This window comes from Rhincodon typus, chromosome 9 (genome assembly GCF_021869965.1).
Source record: "Rhincodon typus isolate 14 chromosome 9, sRhiTyp1.1, whole genome shotgun sequence".
Taxonomy (NCBI): Eukaryota; Metazoa; Chordata; class Chondrichthyes; order Orectolobiformes; family Rhincodontidae; genus Rhincodon; species Rhincodon typus.
In genome coordinates, this window is record NC_063340.1 from 47,894,994 (window position 1) to 47,910,116 (window position 15,123).

The 15,123-nt window shown below is 43.5% G+C and overlaps 1 protein-coding gene across 3 annotated transcripts in view; it reads left to right on the forward strand.

Moving 5' to 3' along the window:
- The window catches only part of nrxn1a (neurexin 1a), a 1,567,205-nt gene that overhangs the window by 1,406,465 nt on the left and 145,617 nt on the right, over nucleotides 1-15,123 (forward strand). For 2 of the 3 annotated variants that reach the window (XM_048601292.1, XM_048601293.1), the window contains one exon: nucleotides 9,729-9,741. In XM_048601292.1, coding sequence (XP_048457249.1) covers nucleotides 9,729-9,741 — 13 coding nt within the window. Of the gene's footprint in view, nucleotides 1-4,901; nucleotides 4,909-9,728; nucleotides 9,742-15,123 lie in introns of all 3 variants that reach the window. The other variant, XM_048601291.1, reaches the window with a different exon arrangement.

A 15,123-nucleotide genomic window follows, 5' to 3' on the forward strand; every position in this document is an offset into this window, starting at 1 on the left:
GTTAACTCTGTTTTCTCTTTCACAGATGCTGCCAAACCTGCTGAGCTTTTCCAGCAACTTTGTTTTTGTTCATTGTTCAGCTACAGTACATTCACTTCCTTCCTCCAAGTCATTAATACATGTAAACAGTTGCCGTCCCAGCACTGATCCCTATGGAACCCCACTGGTCGCTAGTCTCCAACCTGAAAAAGCACCCCTTGTCCCCACTCACTATTTCCTGCCCATGAACCAATTCATTATCTGTGCCAATAAACTACCTCCAACACTGAGGCCTCTTAGCTATATCACTTAACCTTTTGTGGTACCTTGTCGAACACCTTCCGGAAGTCCAAATACAACACATCAACAGGTTCCCTCCTCGCCACTCTGGTTGAGACTTTCTCAAAAACTGTAACAAATTAGTTAGACACAATTTCTCCTTGAAATGCTTATGATTTTGATGATTTATGATTATGATATTTTCCCAAGTCAGGATGGTGAATGGCTTGGAGGAGAATTTGCAGGTGGTGCTGTTACATCTTGTTGCATCTTGTCCATTTAGATTGTAATGGTCATGGGTTTGGAAGGTGCCTTCTGAGGAGCCTTGGTAAATGTCTGCAGTGCATCTTGCAGATGGTATACACTGGTGTTACTGAGCTTTAGGGGGAGTAAATATTTGTGGTATGTGGAGCCGATCAAGCGGGCTGCTTTGTCCAGGATGGTGTCAAGCTTCTTGAGTGTTGTTGGAGCTGCCCTCATCCAGGCACGTGGGGAGTATTTCAACACGCTCCTGATTGTGCCTTGTAGATGGTGGACAGGCTTTGGGGAGTCAGAAGATGAGTTACTTGCCACAGTATTCCTAGCTTCTGGCCTGCTCTTGCAGCCACTGTGACATGTGGTGAGTCCATTTGAGTTTTTGGTCAATGGTAACCCCCAGGATGTTGATAATGGGGGATTCAATGACAGTAACACCATTAAATGTCAAGAGGCAGTTGTTAGACTGTCTCTTATTGGAGCTGGTCATTGCCTGATGGTGCAAGTGGAAATCTGGATATTGCTCAGGTCTTGTCACATTAGGACGTAGATTACTTCAGTAATCTGAGAAGTCAAGAATGCTACTGAACATTGTGCAATCATCAACAAACATTCCCTTTCTCACCCCATGATAGAGGGAAGATCATTAATGAAGCAGTGGAAGATGGTTGGTCTGGGGAAGCTATCATGAAGAAATCCTGCAGAGATGCCCTGGAGCTGAGCTGACTGGCTCCAACAACCAAAACCATCTTCCTTTGTATCAGATATGACTCTAACCAGTGGAGAGGCTACCTCCAGTTACCACTGACTTCAGCTTTGCTTGGAATCCTTGATGCCACACTAAGTCGATTGCGGCCTTTGTGCCAAGGGCAGTAACTCTTGCTTCACCTCTGGAATTCAAGCCTTTTTCCATGTTCGAAAGATTGAAGTGAGGTCAGGAGCTAAGTAGCCCTGGCAGAAGCCAAACTAGGTAGATTATTGCAGAACAAGTGCTGCTTGATCATAAAGTTGTTGACACCTTCCTTCATTTTACTGATGATTGAGAATTGATTGATGGAGTAGTAATTGGCTGGGTTGGATTTGTCTTGCTTTTTGTGGAGTAGAGGGTGTCCTGTTAGATAGTGGAGGAATGTTCTGCATCTGACATGAGGAGCATTGGCGTCAAGTCAAAGTAGGGATATCAGATCAGATTGAATCAAGGGAAGATGTGTTCGTCAGGTGAGGGAAGGAAGGTAGAGTGTTGCTTTCAAGAGTTTTAGGTATTAGTGGTGGTTGTTGTGGACAGCCATTCATGAGCCAGAGATTCAGTTTAATGGTTACCGAGAAACAGAGTAGCTGTTAATCCTCTAACATTTCCTGGGTAACTAGTAAGTTTACGTGAGTCAACCCTTTAAATTGTCTAACTTAGGGAGTTTTTGGAGGGCTCCAGATGCAGAGGAATTGCCAATCAGAATTTGAAATTTTTTGCAGAGTTTCCTCAAATTTATCTTTGTCTTTGAAAGACATGCCCTTCAAGAGCAATTAGGAATAGGTTATAAATGCTGGTTTTGCCAGTAATGCATACATCCCATGGAAAAAATACAGTAAAAACAAATGCTTATACCAGTTCTTGCTCTGCTTCTTTTGTTTGGTGATACTCTTAATTCAAGTCAATTGTCAACTGTGTAGGACAAGAAACTAATTGTGGAATTTCATCATACAGACCTTGAACACATTTATACTAAATTAATTTGTCATTATTTTAATGAGGGTTTTAACAAAATGTTTTTGTTTTAAAATTAGTTCACCCCCTCGCTAAGATAGAAGTTTGAAAGAGCCTAATAATGTGTTTGCATGAAAACATTGCACAGCAGAGTTTCAAAATTCCCGTTAAGTGTCAAGGAATAGCAACTTATTTTCTTTTAACTGAGAGCAGCGTTACATTTTTTCGCTGCTAGTTCAGCATAGACAATAACTGGATGCTGCTGAACAGCAATATCAATACTTATCTCTAAATCTTCACACTCAAACTGATGCATCATCATATCTTCCTTCCTGTAAAAAAACACACATTTTCAGCTGCTACAGATAGATGATTCATTTTCTTATTTAATGATTTTAAGATTTTAATTGGTAAATAAGAAAGCCAAAGGATCTTGAGACTCAGATAAACAGATTGTCAAGAGTGGCATTAGGTCATAGAAAAGATAAAAAAGATATTTTGGTTTTGTACCTTAAGGCATGGAAATCAAAACAAGGAAGATAATATCACCATCCCCCCAGACCTACCCCTTACTGAGGACGAACGGTCAGTCCTCAGTAAAGGGCTCACCTTTGTCCCCCTCCACCCACAGATCAACGAATACCGCTCACGCTTGGACATAGAGCAGTTTTTCCGCCGCCTCCGCCTCCACGCTTACTTCTTCAACCGTGAACCTAACCCTCCCTCTACTGACCCCTTCTCCCGCTTCCAACACACCCCCTCCTCCTGGACACCACCCCAAGGCCTCCTACCCTCCCTCGACCTCTTCATCTCCAACTGCCGTCGAGACATCAATCGCCTCAACCTCTCCACCCCTCTCACCCACTCCAACCTCTCCCCCGCAGAACGTGCAGCCCTCCGCTCCCTCCGCTCCAATCCCAACCTCACCATAAAACCCGCGGACAAGGGAGGTGCAGTTGTAGTATGGCGCACTGACCTCTACATCGCCGAGGCCGGACGCCAACTCTCCGACACCTCCTCCTACCGCCCCCTTGATCATGACCCCACCCCTGAGCACCAAACCATCATCTCGCAAACCATCCACAACCTCATCACCTCCGGTGACCTCCCACCCACGGCCTCCAACCTCATCGTTCCCCAACCTCGCACTGCCCGCTTCTATCTCCTTCCCAAAATCCACAAACCTGAATGCCCCGGTCGACCCATTGTCTCCGCCTGCTCCTGCCCCACCGAACTGATCTCCAACTATCTCGACTCCATTTTCTCCCCCTTGGTCCAGGAACTCCCTACCTATGTCCGTGACACCACCCACGCCCTCCACCTCCTCCAGAACTTCCAATTCCCCGGTCCCCAACACCTCATCTTTACCATGGACGTCCAGTCCCTCTACACCTGCATTCCCCATGCAGATGGCCTTAAGGCCCTCCGCTTCTTCTTGTCCCGCAGGCCCGACCAGTCCCCCTCCACTGACACCCTCATCCGCTTAGCCGAACTCGTCCTCACACTCAACAACTTCTCTTTCAATTCCTCCCACTTCCTACAGACAAAGGGGGTAGCCATGGGTACCCGCATGGGCCCAAGCTACGCCTGCCTCTTTGTAGGTTACGTGGAACAATCCCTCTTCCGTACCTACACCGGCCCTAAACCCCACCTCTTCCTCCGTTACATTGATGACTGTATCGGCGCCGCCTCGTGCTCCCACGAGGAGCTCGAACAGTTCATACACTTCACTAACACCTTCCACCCCAACCTTAAGTTTACCTGGACCATCTCTAACACCTCTCTCCCCTTCCTGGACCTCTCTGTCTCCATATCGGGCAACCACCTAGAAACCGATATTCATTTCAAGCCCACCGACTCCCACAGCTACCTAGAATACTCCTCCTCCCACCCACCTTCCTGCAAAAATGCTATCCCCTATTCCCAATTCCTTCGCCTCCGCCGCATCTGCTCCCAGGATGAGGCATTCCACTCCCGTACATCTCAGTTGTCCTCGTTTTTCAAGGACCGTAACTTCCCCTCCTCGGTGGTCGAGAACGCCCTCAACCGTGTCTCCCACATCTCCCGCACCTCATCCCTCACACCCCGTCCACGCAATAAAAACCAAAAAAGAATCCCCCTCGTCCTCACGTACCACCCCACCAACCTCCGGATCCAACGCATCATCCTCCGACACTTCCGCCATCTGCAATCCGACCCCACCACCAAAGACATCTTTCCCTCCCCACCTTTATCTGCTTTCCGGAGGGACAACTCTCTCCGTGACTCCCTTGTCCGCTCCACACTCCCCTCCAGCTCCACCACACCCGGCACTTTTCCCTGCAACCGCAGGAAGTGCTACACCTGCCCCCATACCTCCTCCCTCACCCCCATCCCAGGCCCCAAGAAGACTTTCCACATCAAGCAGATGTTCACCTGCACATCTGCCAATGTGGTATACTGCATCCGCTGTACCCGGTGTGGCTTCCTCTACATCGGGGAAACCAAGCGGAGGCTCGGGGACCGCTTTGCAGAACACCTACGCTCGGTTCGCAATAAACAACTGCACCTCCCAGTCGCGAACCATTTCAACTCCCCCTCCCATTCCTCAGACGACATGTCCATCCTGGGCCTCCTGCAGTGCCACAACGATGCCACCCGAAGGTTGCAGGAACAGCAACTCATATTCCGCTTGGGAACCCTGCAGCCCAATGGTATCAATGTGGATTTCACAAGTTTCAAAATCTCCCCTCCCCCCACCGCATCCCAAAACCAGTCCAGCTCGTCCCTGCCTCCCTAACCTGTTCTTCCTCCCACCTATCCCCTCCTCCCACCTCAAGCCGCACCTCCATCTCCTACCGACCAACCTCATCCCGCCCCCTTGACCTGTCCGTCCTCCCTGGACTGACCTATCCCCTTCCTAACTCCCTACCTACACTCACCTTTCCTGGCCCCATCCCCGCCTCTTCGACCTGTTTGTTTCCTCTCCACCTATCCTCTCCTCTATCCCTCTTCTATCCGCCTCCCACTCTCTCCCTATTTATTTCAAAACCCCCTTCCCCTCCCCCTTTTCTGATGAAGGGTCGAGGCCCGAAACGTCAGCCTCTCTGCTCCTATGATGCTGCTTGGCCTGCTGTGTTCATCCAGCCCTGCACCTTGTTGTCTAAGATAATATTAAACATGTGCAATAGTTTTGTTAGCTACAGTCAGCACATTATGTTTTTTGACAACTTAAAACAAGGTAGGAAAATAGAATAGTGAAGTTTCACAAAGATGTGTTCAGGAAGTGGACAATACAGTTATAAGAGACATTGGAGAAGTGGGAGCTTATTCATTCAGTGACATGATAAAAGTCTTCATAATTTTGAACAATTATTAGAAGGTGAGAACCGAAAGAACTACGGATGCTGTAAATCAGGAACAAAAACAAAGTTGCTGGAAAAGCCCAGCAGGTCTGGCAGCATCTGTGAAGGACAAAACAGAGTTAACGTTTCGGGTCTGGTGGCCCTTCCTCAGAACTGAAGTTCTGGCTGTCAACCCTTTCTATGCATCTCATAATTTTATAGACTTCTATCAGGTTTCCCCTCAGCCTCCACTGCTCCAGAGAAAACAACCCTAGTTGTTCTAGCCTCTCCTTGTAGCTATGATATCTATATGTGAGAAATTCATTAATTCTTGAAATTAATGATCCATTCACTACTACATGTAGAAACTTTAGTTTTGAAGCCAGCCTTTCTGGAACATATCAATCAGATCCTCAAGAATTTTATTAAATATCTTTTTGTGTGCTTGTCTGGAACTCTGTCGGATAGTAACGATAATGGGCTGTATTATCTGTTTGGTTCATTCTTCAGTGTGAATTCAGGAATACATTTCTCAGTTGTTTCACTGATTATTTATGCCTTTATAGTGCAATTTACCTCCCTTTACTCCACTGGTTGCACTTTAATATGGTATGAGAACATGTGGAAAGTGAAGTGAGTTGTAAAAACAAAAGTAAATCACTTACTGAATTTTATGTGCTTCCTTATCTTCAAATGTACCAGTCCAGGGGCACAAAAACCAGCCTTAGTCTTCTGGAAAATGAAGTGAACCATAAAAACAAAAGTAACTTCATTTTCCAGGTACCTAAGGCTAGATCTTAGGCTTGCGGCGTGGTGCAATTGAAGGCAGGAAAGCATGCAAATTTCAGTGGGTGAGTTACCCTCCATCGACCAACCTGACCCTGACGTTGGCCCATCTGAAATGTTATGGGGGCGAGGGTCATGGCTCATCCACAAATTGGCCCTTTAAGGGCCTCATCCTATTTCTGACGGTACTTTACCCACACCAGGAGAGAATTCACACAATATGGGAAGCCCAGCAGGAAGTTGTGTGGTTTGAGTTGGGAGAAATGAGATGGGTGTACCTCCTTTTGGAATTTCCTGAGGCTATTTCAGAAACGGGTCCCTCACCAAGGTCATCCTTCAGTCTAACCCTGGCACAAGTTCCACTCTGTTCTTCTCACTGAGATCCCTGACCCTTGGCAAACCCAGGCAACCCACCATGTTGTCTCAGCATGGCCATCATTTCCAGTGGTGCTTTATTTTTTGTTCATTCACGCGGTGAAGACGTCACTGTCTAAGGTAGCAGATATTGCCCAGAGGGCAGTGAAGAGTCAACCACATTGCTGTGGATCTGGAGTCACATGTAGGTCAGACCAGGTAAGGATAGCAGTTTCCTTCCCTAAAAGGCATTAGTGAACCAGAAGGGTATTTTTTCTGACAATCGACAGTGGATTCATGGTCATTATTAGATGACTGTTAATTCCAGATACTTATTGAAATCAAATTTTATCATCTGTCATAGCAGGATTTGAACCTGGGACCCCAGAACATTATCTGGGTCTCTGGATTAACAGTCCAGCGATAATACCACTAGGCCATTGCCTCCTCTAAAGTGGAGGTAAAGTGTGATATGACAATACTGGCATCTGTTAGATTTGTGTATAATGCTGCTTCATGTCTCTGCACATCAACAACAAGTGATTCAAGTCTTCAGGTGATAATTTTAAATATTTATGGGATCTTGAGTGATTCACAAGTAAAGCTTTATAAAGCTTTTGGAGACTTTTTTGCTTGCAGTAGCCTGTGAGTGTTTTGACCTTAAAGATTTCAAAGTGCTTATTGATGCTATTGTAAATTCTGAACTATTCAGAAAATTATGGTATCTGAGATTGGAAGAAGGAAAACAAAAGGAAGTTTCAAACAATTATTCTCGTGGTTTCAAGCATTTTCTACACTGTAACATTATGTTCTTCTCTCGGCAATGTTGTCATTTATTGATTTAACATTCTCAATGTACTCATATTATGCAATGCTTTGGGAAATAATTTTGGATCAAAGTAGTTCTAAAGATTATTGTTATGAATTGTTGGGCTATGAGCATTGCTGTCATGCATTGCCTACACCTGGATGGCATCCATCTCCTTCTTGAGGTTTAAGGAGGGATTTCAAGCACTTAGAATCTGATAACATAGCCTCTTATGTTGGAGTGAGTGAAATTTTGATGGGGCTCACAAGTTTGGGGATGCGATATCTCACAGAACTGTGGGAGTTACAGAGATGGGGAATAATGAAATTATGGAAAAGGGTTGCAAATTTGAAAATTGAGATGTTGCTTAACTGGGAGCTAGTGTAAATCGGTGAGCACAAGGCTAATGAGAAAATTATATTTAGTCTGAATGAGTTAATAGGCAACAGAATTTTGAACTACCTCAAGTTTTTGATGGGCAGAGGAGGCTAGTCAAGGCTTTTCAATCATTAAATTTCAAAGTAGCAAATGAATTGGTGAAGGTTTCATTTATAATGAGTTGAGAAATTGGGGAAAGTTTATGGCGGTGGAAATATTAGTGATTAGTGATTGCTTTGGTTCATGCTTAGAAGCTCACCTGTTAGGTCTAAATATGAGACCAAGTTTGTAAACAGCCTGGTTCAGCCTCAGTCAATCAAGAGGAGGGATAAAACATTTAAGAAATTGTCAGAAGACTGTTTTTTTTAAGAAAAATGGATGGTCAGGAATTGCTGTAAAGGGACAGAGAGGTTTTGATAGGCAGTTTTAAGGAGGAGGCTCAAGGCAGTTCTAGGCTTTGTAAAGAGGCAGTAAAGACATAAGAAGAAAAGAAAAGCATATAAGGATATGGAGGAGATTGTGAAGGTAGTGTGACAATTCAGTCACGTGAAGCAATTTTAAAATACTGGCAAGGAAATTAATTTCATATCAAAGAATCATAGAATCCTTACAGTGTGGAAGCTGGCCATTCAGCCCACCGAGTCCACATTGACCCTCTGTAGATCATCCCACCTGGACCCACCCCTTATCCTGTCTGTATAACCCTACATTCCCCATGGCAAATCCACCTAACTCACACATGCTTGGATGATTTAGCACTGCCAATCCACATAACCTGCACATCTGTGGACTGTGGGAGGAAATCAGAGCACCCAGAAGAAACCCATGTAGACACGCTCATATATATAGAATACACAAATATATATATATATATATATATGATTTAGATAAGGAAACTAAGTGCAATATCTCTAAATTTGCAGATGACACAAAGTTGGGTAGGAGGATGAGCTGTGAGGAGGATGCAGAGATATTTCAGTGCAGTTTGGACGGGCTGAGTGAGTGGGCAAATGTATGACAGATGCAGTATAATGTGAATAAATGGGAGGTTATCTACTTTGGTAGCAAAACAGGAAGACAGGAATGGCTATAAATTGAGAGACCTACTCTCCCCAGGTCGTGTTTGCAGACTTCTGGTTTCACACTCCTGGGATGTCAAGGTTAAACTTGAGTAAAGGAGGCTGATGATTGAAATAGCTTTATGGAGCACACATTCTCAAATCCTGACCTGACTTCATTCCCACTTACACAAAATGGAAAGTACAAAATGGGCAGGGCTTAAGATTTCCAGGCTCATGTGTCATTTTAACAGCCAAAAAGGCTGTTCATCCATGGCAAAAATCCAGGCCAAGCTTTCCAAGAGAAGACCCTGGCTATCCAAGTGAATCTACAAAATCTAAACCCACTGCTACCAAGTCGAATTTATGCACAGCACATTTCATACTCCAGGGTCTGCAAAATCTGACCTAACTGGAGGCAGCTGCTGATTCCCATGGGCAATTGTCTCTGTGAAATGTGCAAATGTGAAATTTTCTTTTTGTACCCTAGACTCCTGCAGTTTAATTCTTTGATCTCCTCTGATGCTGTTCCAACATGGCATACACTTCTCTCCAATTATACATAGTTTACATAGTACAATTAATCAATGACAGCATCTGATACCTCTCTCTCATTTGTTTAATATTCATTTCTCTAAGGGGAGGTGGTAATATATTGGTAATGTCATAGCACTCATAATCCAGAGCTAATGTGCTGAAGAAAATCCAGTCACAGAAGATAGTGACATTTGAATTTAATAAAAATTTGGAATTTAAAAAAAAAGGCTTTGATTAATCGTGACCAGGTAACCATTGTCAATTGTTAGAAAAACCCGTCTGGTTCACTCTTGTTCATTAGGGAAGAAATCTTGCATCCTTCTCTGTATTGGCCCATGTGCAACACCAGGCCTAATGTGGTTGTCTCTGAACTGCCCTCTGGGCAATTAGAGATAAGCAACAAATTTTGGCCTAACCAGAATTTTCACTGTACTTTTTGTTTCTTTACTTAACAAGTACCAAAACATCTGTGGCGGTACTGCAATCCTTAGGAGCCTTTTGTTTTGGTTTTCTTCTCTTTAAGCTTTGATAAATATATTATATACATATAATAGTGCAATTTTCTCTTTGACATTATTTAACCATCTTGTATGTAATTCATGACAATTCTCCAGTCTGATGTTCTGTTGCTTTCTTGCACTGTTTATCATGCTGCTTTGTCTAAAATTATTCCTTGTTTTCTCAGTAACTCTTTTGTCGGGTTATAATATTGGATCCTTTGTCTGGAACATTGCGGATTCAAGCCACCCCAGACCTTGAGCATACATTCCATACTGGCATTTATTGGGATAGGAAATGTTATCTTGCTGTATTTTAAAGTTTTGTTAGGGTGAACGTGGCAGAATGGAAACTGCATGGTCCACTCGCTCTCACCTTGAAATCACAGCTCACCCAGTCAAGCTTGAATGGCAAAAAAAATCACTGTCTGGCAGGAAGAATATCAGTTATTAGGTGCAAAGGGGGCTCTGGCCCATTCAGCACTCTGGATTGAGTCATCATGTGGCTGAGGGACAATGCTGCAAACAAGAATTTGGTCATGGTTGGAATTAAAAGGGCTTCAGCTGTCAGAATCAGGCTCAAAAAATACTAGTTTAAAAATATACTCATTAAACAATATGTGGACACTTGCACCTTTCCGAAAAGATTCTGTTGCTACACTCATGCACAATGATTAGCCTTTTCTTCCATCCATTTGCCATCTTAACATAGCTGCTGTAACACACCTCCAATTTTTTCATGTGCAATGCCTGAGAATGCGGTGGGCAATGAAATGTTGAGGACAGTTTGAATGTTAATAAGGTCAATTGATTGTTAATAGTGACTTCAAAATGGCAGGTGGATTGTAGATTTCCATGCCCACTTGCCTTCTGTAATTTGAGAGACTGGCAGGATGACATTGTATTGCCAGAACAATGTCATTGCATCATGTTTTACATTGGGGCAGGTGCAGCACACCTGATTTGCAGATGTGAAATCGAGCCCATAGTCGAAGATGCCAGCATTTGAATGAAGTCCCATTTGCCTGTTCGACCAGATGCAAAGAAATACTTTGGCACAAATCAGAAGGAGTCTCCAGGTGTCCTCTTCAGTACTATTCCCTCAAATGCCCATTTATTGTAGAACATTGCTGTGTTCACTTTGGCTGCTGAATCTGCCTGCTAACAGAACAGAACAACAGAAAGATCACCTTGAAGGTTCATTGACTGTGAAACAATGCATAGTATGTCAATGGCAAAGAAAAGTTGTAGAAAAGCAAGAGTCTTTTTTTCCATTTAATTCATAACGAATAAAAAAACGTTTATTAAGGTTTTACAGGTTTTATTACCATTTATTAATGCAGCAATATTATGATTGATGTTTTCTTTTGTTTCTGTACCTGAAACCGTGTACTTTTCCTGGTATGAAATTTCTTTCGGTACCTTACAAACCTATTCATTATCCTAATTCACAGGATCATAGTACAGAATTTCAGAATGCACTCACAGGGGAATAAAGTGGGACATTCATGTTCAGAAGACAATTGTGGAAGGAACATGTTTGAGAACCTGATATTTGGCTGATGACTTTATTTGGTTTTGGCTGAGCTGGAGCTTATTAATATCTTTGCCCATTTGGAGGGCTTGGCCTGGAAATTCTGAAGCAGTTGTCCAATATTCTATTACAACTTAGCAATAGATTGTCAGATTCACCAGGGAGCAGAGTAAACATAAGAACATAAGAAATAGGAGCAGGAGTAGGCCATCTGATCCATCGAGCCTGCTCTGCCATTCAATAAGTTCATGGCTGATCTTGTCGTGGACTAAGCTCCACTTACTGCCTGCTCACCATAACCCTTAATTCCCTTACTGTTCAAAAATCTACCTTTGCCTTATAATATCAATTTTATATCAAAATAGTATCAATTTTACTTGTTCTATTGGACTCCTACTGGAAACCAGGCAAACTGATGCAATAGGCTGGATTTTATGGAGGTATTTGAGGTTTCTTCAAAGTTTTCTTTCCTGAGAGATGCCATCTCTGAGAAGGCTCATTGGTCTTAAATGTTAAGAAGCCAGTGATGGCTTTTCTTGGATTGAGGATCTGGAGTGGTGATTGTGAAAATCTCAGTTTGCTCAATGAGAGGTCACTAGCTCTTTGCTGCTGAGAAGACCATGTATGCTATCAGAACCATACTTATTAGAGTGCTATAAGAGCCATACTTATCAGAGGCCGTGGTTGGAAGAGCAACACAGGCCACAGCTACATAATGGCAGGAGGGATGAAAATGGAAATTGCTGGAAAATCTCAGCAGGTCTGGCAGAACCGTTCTGAAGAAGGGCCACTGAATCCGAAATGACAACTCTGAATTTTCTCCACATCTGCTGCCAGGCCTGCTGAGATTTTCCAGGAACTTCTGTTTTTGTTTCAGATTTCCAGAATCCGCAGTTCTTTCAGTATTTTTGTCTAATGGCAGGAGAGGTCACATGGAGGTTGCAGGGAGAGGAATTTGGGGTTGGGGAGCAGGGTAGTTCAGTAGCAAGGGACAAAGTGGCTCTCAGTGAGACGGCCCCCTTTCCCATGTCGAGATCTTTGGTGCCTTCTACTGAGTGACCCTCACCCACCAGGAGACCCCAAGTAGGCCACACAATTATATTTGTCGTGCAGGTGTCATGTTGTCAGAGCCACCTACCACTGAATTAATACAAGTTGAGGCAGAATGAGACACTTCACTGCTCATTAGGTGTCCACAATGGGATTCATTTGATGGCAGGATTAGAAGTGCAGCCATTGGACATCCCGCCCCGAATTAATTCTGGCAGACGAAAGAAGGTGGCAACGTTCGATTACAGCACCATTCCATGAAATGACCTGCCCTTTTTGCTTCTAGACACAACACGAGAAAGGCCCTGAAATTCCAGCCAACGGGCAGAATCTTCTGAGCTAGGCAAATGTCTTGTGCACTGCCTGCAAGAGGACTGAGCACTGAATCAGAAAAGTCCACAGGGCCTTATATCTAACAGATACTCAAGCTGACACCAGTCATCCTGACTGATGACTCTGGGGTAGCACATCCTGACTGCCTGGATGGTTGAGAGTTGCCAGTCAATCAGAGGTGGGTCGTATCTTCAGTCAGCTGTACCACAGAGGAGGGAGTAGCTGTTGCTGATGTAGTCCCTCTCAGACTCCCCATATGGAGCAATGACCAGGGGCAAAGGGACGTGTTGTTGGGGGTGGTGTGTCTTGGAGCCGCAGGCAGGAGGAGCCATCAGGGTTGGAAGCAAGAGTGAATGTTTGGCTGTCATATCCTTGATTGTGCAGAAATTAATGCAGGTCGAGGGACACCTCCCTCCAACTGACAATAGTCTACACAGGTTTATCTGCAGGATGGAACACCTGTTATTTGTCTCACATGAAGCTGCTGAGCAAAGAATATGTCCTTAAGTGGTTGTTAATTGACCACTGAAAAGTCTTCACCCATGGATCTTCCCACCTAGAACTAACTTAGGCAGAGGCAAGACAAAGTTTAGTATCTGCCTCCATGTAAATCCACCAAATTTTCCAGTCCCCTCAATTGTTTTCCTCATCTGCAACCTTGGAAACTTCTGCCCAATATTTCAGAGAACTCTCTGTTTAGGTCTTTGCCCATTTTGAATAGAACATGTGAACAAGGAGTAGCAGTAAGCTATTTGGCCCCTCGAGTCCACTTTGCCATTTAATAATACCAAGGCTGATCTGATTATGACATCAGATTCATATCGCTGCCTAATCTTAATAACCTTTCACCACTTACCTACCCATAATCTATCGGCCTCTATCTTAAAAATATTTAACAACACTACTTTTATTGTCTTTTCAGGAAGGGCTTTAACGTTGCACAATACTCTGTGAGCAAAAAAAAACCCTCATCTTTGTCTTAAATGGGCAACCTTTTACTTTTAAACTGTCACTTTTAGTTCTAGATTCTCTAATTAGAGGAAATGTTCTTTCCACATCGATCATGTCAAGACCCCGAGCCTGTCCAACCTTTCCTCATAAGATTACCCACCCCTTACACATGTTTGCCTGGCAAACAGTCTCTGAACTACCTCCTTAAATAAGGTGATCAATCCTGTATACTGTACTCAGATATGGTCTCACCGATGTCCTATACAACTGAGGCAAAACCTCCTGACCTTTGTATTCAATTTCTGTCATAATAAATGAAAACATTCTATTAGCTTTGTTAATTACTTGTTGTACCTGTATGCTAGCTTTATATGATTCATTCACTAGGACACCCAGATCCATCTGCATTTGAGAAATCTGTGATTTCTCAACATTTTGATGATATGTTTCCGTTATATTCTTCCTGCAAAATGGACTGCTTCAGTTTTTCCTACATTATACGCTATCTGCCAGATTTTTTCTGACTCACTGAACTTATCTGTCTCTTTTTGTAGCCTCCTTATGACCTCTTCCAAACTTGGCTTTCCATCAATCTTTGCTGATGACACAAAAGTGACCATCGTACCTTTGGCCCCTTCATTCCAAGTCATTTATGTGCATTGTAAACAGTTGAGAGCCTGGTACTGGGCCTCGTGGCATACCTTATTCCATCTTGGAAGCAGAAAATGATCTATTTCTGCCTACTCTCTGCTTCCTGTTGCCAGCTAGTCATGCATTAGCTTTGATTAATGGAGGTTGCTAGTATCACTCTGGCTTAATTGAAAAGATACTTTTTTTAAAATTCTGATTGGCATGTCCCATAGGTGATTGACCCAAATGTATTTTGCGCAAAGAAGGACACTTTGCCACAGAGAATAACATTTCTTTCAGATGTGTTGTGAGGGAGAGGACCTGAATTTGCTTTGATCCTTTTTTTTGCACCAAATATATATTGAATAGGCCAGGGAATTGCATCAATAAATCCCAGGTCACGTGTATTGTTAAACAATGCTGACATTCTGCTCTTAAAACCAAATTCCTGTGGAAATCGATTTGCTTAGCACAATCACTAATTCTACAGCAATTTAATTTGAGAATAAACTCTGTATTATCTCAAATCCCTACAGATTCAAAACAAATCTCTTCTGTACTAAGACAACAAGGTGCAGGGCTGGATGAACACAGCAGGCCAAGCAGCATCATAGGAGCAGAGACGCTGACGTTTTGGGCCTAGACCCTTCATCAGAAAAGGGGGAGGGG